The sequence below is a fragment of the Glycine soja genome, chromosome 11 (assembly GCF_004193775.1).
Source record: "Glycine soja cultivar W05 chromosome 11, ASM419377v2, whole genome shotgun sequence".
In the NCBI taxonomy this organism is placed as follows: Eukaryota; Viridiplantae; Streptophyta; class Magnoliopsida; order Fabales; family Fabaceae; genus Glycine; species Glycine soja.
This window is the reverse complement of record NC_041012.1, coordinates 52861610-52869851: the sequence shown is the minus strand read 5'-3', so window position 1 is coordinate 52869851 and position 8242 is coordinate 52861610. Positions and strand designations below refer to the sequence as shown.

General features: G+C 30.1%; 1 protein-coding gene across 1 annotated transcript; it reads right to left on the bottom strand.

Moving 5' to 3' along the window:
* Nucleotides 1–5494: 5494 nt before the first annotated feature.
* LOC114375360 (protein TOO MANY MOUTHS) lies at nt 5495–7166 on the bottom strand. Its single transcript, XM_028333135.1, has one exon. It carries the CDS (start codon nt 7089–7091, stop codon nt 5604–5606), a length of 1488 nt encoding a protein of 495 aa, XP_028188936.1. The 5' UTR covers nt 7092–7166; the 3' UTR covers nt 5495–5603.
* Nucleotides 7167–8242: the final 1076 nt, after the last annotated feature.

Below are 8242 nucleotides of genomic sequence, written 5' to 3'. Positions count from 1 at the left end.
AATGAAAAGTGAGAGTGATTACTAATGAGAAGTTAATTATGGGATTATTAAAAAATTAATAAAAAAGACAAAAAAAAGTTATATAACCTTTAGTTGTGTATATTCATTATAAAATTTTGAATTAATTAAAATACTATAAAATTAATAGAGGTAAATTATATTATAACGTTATCAACCACTCGATAACAATTGCAAACCGACCTTTTGTTTTCCAATCAACCAATATCAGTAAATTAACTAATACGTATATATAATGCCAAACAACTTTTTTTTTATAATTAGTAAGTCAATTAATATGTGTAGGCAATAGTTATTATTAAATTGATTTATAGATAATCTAATTCAGTTCTTTTAGTTTGGAACTAAGTATTTTATTTCTAAAACGTTTTTAAAACTGGTTTATATTAAATTGATTTAAATTAAATTAATATTCATTTATGAAAGTAATTAAATTAAAAACATAAGTTATGGTACTCTACTCTCATGTTTTTCATTTTGGTCCTCAGTGTACTAATAAGCAAAAAGAAAAGAGAAGAATATAAAGGACTATAATAAATGGGTGAATTATTCAAATTATTTAACTTATTTTAACAAAATTGTACGTTATAATCATCTATAGAAAATATTTTAAAGTGGTACATAAATTATTAATAAATAGTATCAAATTTAATATATGAATATTTTATAATAAAGGAATTCTACTCTACATTTTAAAAAATAATCATAAGTTAATCATAATAAAGAAAAAGAAAATAATTATTTTAAAATTTTAAAATTTAATTTTTAAATTAGCACTACATTTTCTCTTATTTTATTAGTTTTTTGTATTTCTAAATAAATTCGTGTATATTATTTTAAAAATAATATTTTCAAATTTTAAATTAAACTACATTAACTATTATTTATTATTTTTCTCTATTTCTTAAGAAGTATACAAAAGATAATATTATATTAGCAAACCATTATTTTAAAAAAATTAATAAACCATATTATTATTATTATTTAAATTTTAAAGTTGTTGTTGTTATTATTGTTATATATTGTTATTAAAGTCTGAATTAATAAAATAAAAAATTATATATTAATGTTACTTCACATTGAATTATATATCATATGAGGTTAAAGTTTTAATTTGGCATCTCAAAAATATTAAAATTAAGTAAAATCAATAATTATTGTAAAGTTAAAGTTTTAATCCGATAGCAAAAAAGTTCAAGTTACATTATTATTATTATTAAAGTTTGAATTTATAAAAAATAAAAATTAGATGATAATTAAAACTATATATTAATGTTAGATCACATGAAATTATATATCAACGATTATTATCAGGTTAAAATTTTGATATGATGGTTAAAAAATATTAAACGAAATATATAATTAAATCAAATTAACGGTTATTATAAAATTAAAGTTTTAATTTAATGGCTAAAAAAATTAAAGTGAAGTTTTTATATATATATACATATATATATATATATATATATATATATATATATATAATCCAAAATAATCTCAAGGCATTAAATTTTATATAAATTTGTTTTTTTTTCATGAATATATTCTTTTAAACGTAATTTGATTCGACTCATGTTTGAACAATGAATGTAAAAACCATACATTATATTGTGAAAGATTATTCCTTTTTACTATATCTAATATCATTGCTAGAAACTTGGGCCATTGAAGACAAGGAAGCTAACTTTTTTTTTCATGAGACAAGGGGGCTAACTAGTAGTTGCTTGTATTTTATTTATTTATTTACATCAAAATCAGAAATAAATTTGTAAACTTTGAATCGTACATACCTCTGCCAATGTCTAACACTCATTAATTTATATGGTCCTTTTTACTTAATATGTTTTTTAATAGGAGTATTCGCGGACCAGTTTGGATTAGTTTTGGTCAAACTTAGGACTTAATCCAATCAAATTTGATTAGTTTGATTCGGGTCAACAAGTTACCCATTTAAATTTGATATTTTTTTCTTAGAATAATTATTTAATTTATATCATGATTCATCCAAATATCCAATACAATTAAGATAATATTGTCAAATGTTAATAAAATTGATTCATTTAATATCATCAACATAATATTCTAAAATAGACTAATACAAATTAAAATAAAATATTTTTCAACGAGATTTATTCTAATAGTTTGAATCATAATTATTTCCTACAAATCAATTTCTTGTAATAAGCTTTGCTACAACCAAATTTGTTGTAACTAGATTTGTTGAAATAAATGAATAAAATATAATTTATTAATATTATAAACATGTCAGAAAAAATAAATATGAAAAAAGGTGAAACAAATAATTATGTACAATTCCTTACGAAGTTCAACATTAGTAATCAACACGTGCAGTCCTACCACTTGGAGTCTCAATATTAACATTATTTAAAGCCAAAACAAAGAACTCTAAAAATTTTGATGAGTTCGGTTCGATTGTGATCAAATCTTTAAATATAGATTCGTGATTTAATTTGAACATGAACGATTTTGATCGATTTAATTCGATTTTGATCCAAATACATAAATGACCAAACTCGAACTATTCGGATTGATTTGGATCAACTTAGGTTTAAGGATGATTCATACTCATTTACAACCCTATTTTTCAACATGCAGAAAATAACTAAAAAATTATATAGACATCAAATATAGTTCTTCCCATTTATTTGTTAACTTCCTTATTCATGTCTATTATTAACATAAGACTTCTTTATTCCTATTTGTTTTCCCAATTAACAATTGTTTTCAATTCAATTTTATCGTTAACTTATAGTTAATAAAAAATTATTCAACAACCAATCATTCATTACCTTGTAAACGATAAAATTTTCCTAAAATATTCTCATAAGATAACCTTGTCACCAATATTTTCATATTGATATATTTATTTAGATATTAATTTCCATTAGTTGGAGTGTTGGACAATACTTGTCTTGTTGACCGTGCTTTTCCACTGTTGACAGGTAAAGTCAAGTGATAAATAATTGTCTTTGTTCTGCACTTTCGTTTAGATGCGTAAGCACAGACAAATTTTTTTTGGCAGCTATAATTTGTCACACTGATTGTTAGAGAATAAAAAGATTAACATATACTTAGGCCTACAAGATAGGAAGTTGTAGAACACTTCTTAACTTTAAAAAGGAAATTAGCCAGTCCTCTCTCCTTAAGTCCTCTATATGATTATTATATGATTTGATTATACAATTTTGATAATTTTGATCTGGCATGCATGTAATTATATTTTTTAATTTATAATTTTTTAATAATATATCATATATAGAGATTGAGCGAACCACAAAATGTTAGATTTTAATCCTTGTTATAATAATTTTTCTTTACGCATAAGTAAAAAATTCACATGTATATATTATAGAATAATTCATAAAAATTTCTAAGATCTATAACATGTTAGATTTTCAAGGATTTTTTTTTTCCATAAACACATGAATCCATGATTAGTTTATCGTTTAAGCGTTCTTCGCAACAAATATTATTGAATCTTTGTAGCAACCAATTGCGAATATGAAAAATGATCTTATATTATTATACAAAATCACTGGAATCGATCTAGTAGTTGAAAGTTTAGATAATATACATGAATTTCTAGATTTTAATTTTAGTGTCAGCATTGTAATATATATATATATATATATATATATATATATATATATATATATATATATATATATATATATATATATATATATATATATACATGGTTGCTTTGCTACAACAAAAATATTATAATATTTAGAAATTTTGTTTGGTTACATGAGATTGGATAAATAATTTGACCTTATTTGTGGGTTTTGTTCAGTGTCAGGTGAAGGTAGCTTTGTTTTAAGGGATTGTAGGTTATATCTATAATATGATTTTCCTAATTAGGTAGGCCTATGATGATTCAATGATTGTTGTGAGGGATGCGAGTTGTCCTCTAAGACATGCTGAAATGAGATGTCCTACAATTTTTTTTAAACCAGTTGCCTTGACCGGTTTAGTGTTTACGCAACAGAGTAGGAAGGAGAGTAAGAGCTAAGGATTATTCTCATGACTTATTTATACCGTTTAGAATTATTAATACTAAAAAGTACAAATCAAAAACAACTATTTCATCGATCAAACCCTTCAATTCAAAATGATCTTCGGGAAAAAGAAAATCATTTTTATAAACTATTATGCCATGCAACTATGCAAGTATATATGTATCAAAATACTTTCACTTTAATATGAAAGCCTATATAGACAACAACACTCTTAAGTCTTAATACACGTACGGTGCAAACTGGTGCAGTAGTCTTAATTATTTTTTCCTATATCTAGAGCTGATTCTTTAAGCCCCTATTTAAGGAGATAACTGAGGCAAACTACTGAAATTGGGAGTACTATATTATCATTTTTTAAGGTTGCATACAAAAAATAATTTGTATAATAACCAATACCTGGAGGCCGAGTTATCCCCTACAAGAAAATAAAAAATATTAGAAAATTTAGTTCAATTAATTGAATTATATAAATATTATAAATCTTTTAATATCATGTTTAATTCGTATGAATAAAAAAATAACATATAAATACATTTGTATTGGGTGCAATGAGGGGATTAAATTTAGTCGAGCATGACTTCGTACCAGCAGTTTCGTATTCGCAACGCAATTTGAAATTCAAACCACTACAGACATCTCTTTATAGACATATAGACCTTTAAATGGTATTTATATTTTTAACATATAATTATAATTATACATAAATGTTATCCATATATGTACCGCAAAAAAAAATCCAAGAAACTTAATTAGCCTCCCCCTAAAAAAATAAAAAACGATGAAAGAAAGTGCAATGTTTGGGATTTTGGCATGCTGAAAGAAAATAATTAGCCTTGCTCTCTCTTTTTTTCCCACGTGGAAAATAATATATTAAATGGAAGTAAGATCTAATAGAAAAATGATTCTTTGAAAACATCTTGATCTCTACACATGAGAGATACAAGAAGAAAGGAGATAAATATAATTGATAATTATTAGTAATGTAATATGGCAGACAAAATGATAACAAAAAAAAAAAACGATGAAAGAAAGTGCAATGTTTTGGGATTTTGGCATACTGAATGATAATAATTAGCACTTGCTCTAATAAAAAAATGATTCTTGAAAACCTCTTGATCTACACATTGAGAGGTACAAAAAGAAAGGAGTAAGAAGTGAATTATTGTTGTAAAATTCTAATTCTAATCTATGAACAAGAAAAATTATACCTTAATAATTGCAATAATTTACTTTAGCATTCATTTCATTACACTGGACCAGAAAGCAAGTGTATATAAACGTGACATTTGCACGGTTTCTCTCATCTCAACATTATTTTCTGTATATCCAAACGCCGACGCCATCAACTTCCTGATGTGCACCCACAACATGTGTACCAAAAATTATTTATATATATTATTCAAAAATCGAAAGAGATAATAGTAGCAGACAGGTAAGCAAAGAAACACTGAAAACTATTTACTCTTTATGAGACATTAGATGTACTAAAAAAAACTTTTTTTCCTTCCTAGGTGCTGACAAGGGCATCCTGAGATTCTTTTGCTATTGATATGAATATTTACAACTGACAACAAAATTATAGAAAAACAGTACAAAAGTAGTTAGTCCCAGTGACCATGAAGTAAGTGCTTCCACAGCATCTGATGTGACGGGCATTAACTTTTGGGTAGCCGAAAGATGTTGCACTGTCCTAACCGACCCTGGATTCGAAGTGTCACACAAACTGATACCTAAATCAAATGTGGAATCCATGCTATCCCCTAAACCACTACTTGCATCATAGCAAAGCCCTGAATTATTATTCAACCTTAGCTTCCTTTTCATCCTCCATACCATTTCTCTGTCAAATGGGACCGACCCAATAAGCCCATTATCATTCAGCCTCAATTCACTAAGGCTTCTCAAATCTCGAAAACTCTTCGGAATTGACCCATTGAAGTGGTTGCCATCCAGATGAAGCACCCGAAGGTTTCGCAACTTGCCTAGTGATTCTGGGACCGGCCCATGCCAATTCATATTAGACAAAACAAGGATCATTAGGGCCTTCATACCATCGAACCCATCATCGGGTATGCTCGTCGAGCCCATTGGGTTTCCTTTGAGGATCAAGGCCTGAAGAGAACTCAGGCTCTTGAGTGATCCCGGAAATGGGCCTTGGATACGATTGTAGCTTAAATCCAAAAGCATGAGATCCTTCAGGCCCATGGGCTTCTCCGGCAATGGGCCCACGAGCCGGTTGCGACTGAAATCCAATTTGATGAGAGAGTAGCAGTCCCAAAAGGTAGAAGGAATTGAGCCCATGAGAAGGTTCTGGCTAAGGTCCAATACGTTCAAAGAGGGGAAGGCAAAACCGGGTATGGAACCGGTTATTTTGTTGCCGCTTAAATCCAAAGACCTTAAACCAGTGATACGGCCCAAGGAGATGGGTATGGAGCCGTTGAGGTTGTTTTTGTGAAGATCAAGTACCCTCAAACGGGTGAGGTTGCCCAATTCAACAGGAATGGGCCCAACGTGGCCGTTTTCTCTGAGGACCAAGGTTTGCAAGGACGGGCCCAATAGGCCCAAGAAGGATGGGATGGGCTGAGGGTTGTAACTGAAACAACGGTAAAAGAACAAGGTCTTGAGGTGAGGGAGGTTGGCGATGGAGGCTGAGATGAAGGAGCGGGTTGGGTCGCATGTCGGAAAAGCGGTATCATCGGAGAGTGCTCCGAATGAGAGGGAAACGACGTGGAAAACGTCGTCCTTGTCGGGCATGCACTCGATGCCGTGCCAGCGGCCGCGGCACACGTCGGGGATGTCGGTGGCCCAAGCGTTTCCGGTGGCTCGCATGATGTCGTACACTGCTTCTTGCTCTCGCTTGTCGGTTCGGGAACCGTCTTGGTTCATGGAAAATCCCGTTTGTGGACCGTCAACTAGGGTGGACGGCACGCCGGAATCGGACATGATCACCGTGAACGCCGTTACTACTGCATGCGGCAAAATCAACGTACAACATAGTACTTGTAGGAGTAGATGAAGACACGGACTCATTTTGGAGTGTGTGGTCGTATGATATGGGTGGGAATTTGGTTTCTTTTTTATAGAGGATCGATATCCATTAATGAATGGGGGGATCAGTGAGAGAAGTTATGTTGTGTTTTTAACTATTTAAATGCGAAGTTGGTGATGTGCATGGAGTGGAGTAATGTGTGCTCACGAGAAAGGACGCTAGTGTTATAAATGTGAGAGGAGAGAATTTGCGCATTTATGTTCGTCACGAGATTTACACTCTGGACTAGTACTTTGTACTAGGGAAGGGACCCCTAACAGTTTGAGTTGGGTCCCCTTGAAGGTAAACTGCTTTTAACTTTGTCCATTCAGTTCAAGACGTATGTACATGTGGTTTATTTCATCTCCTCTTCATTTAAATTTTAGCCACTTAAAACATTATATACGTCAACCAGACTTTGTAGCGTATATATCTTAAGAAAAGAAACCATGAATGAATCAACATTCTCAAAGGTGTGTCACCTTTTCATGGGATTTTGATGGTTCATCTCAAGTCTAATTTACAATCAAACAAATTTGTCACATGACCAGAATGTGCAAGTAAATAAACATACAATAAAAAGTGACCAGTTTAATTACTTTGAAAAAGATACATTCTCTCAAGTCTCAACTCTCAATTATTAATGAAAAATTGATGATTGATATTATATGTGTATCCATATAATGAATAACATACTTGTTAAAATTAACATCTCATTTTCCCTATTAAGTTAAGTGAATGATTCGCTTTAACAGCAGCATGTTTTTTCTTTTTAGTACTGACTACCCACTGCTTTAAATACTTCATTAATTGTCAAGTATTTTTTGTTAGAACAAATCTCTTTTAACCTGTGATATTACAAACTACAAAAAAACACAGGTTATTAATAAAATGCGGAAATTATAGATCAAAACATACCTCCAGCCATTGCTATGAAGAGTTTCTTGTTTTGGTTCTTCCAAGCTCTCTCTCTTCCACTCTCTAGATGGTGTATAAGACTGAATTCGAAGGGATGAGCTCAGGGACCAAATTCATGTGCTTATATAGGCATTCTACCATCAAGAATGCATTTATCAGCCATTACCACTCATTATTGGCTGTTACAATTCTTTATTGGCCATTATCATCCATTAACAACCATTCAAAAATGGCT

Coding starts and splice junctions, on each gene's coding strand:
- LOC114375360 (XM_028333135.1), bottom strand. CDS start 7,091: ATGAGTCCGTGTCTTCATCTACTCCTACAAGTACTATGTTGTACGTTG.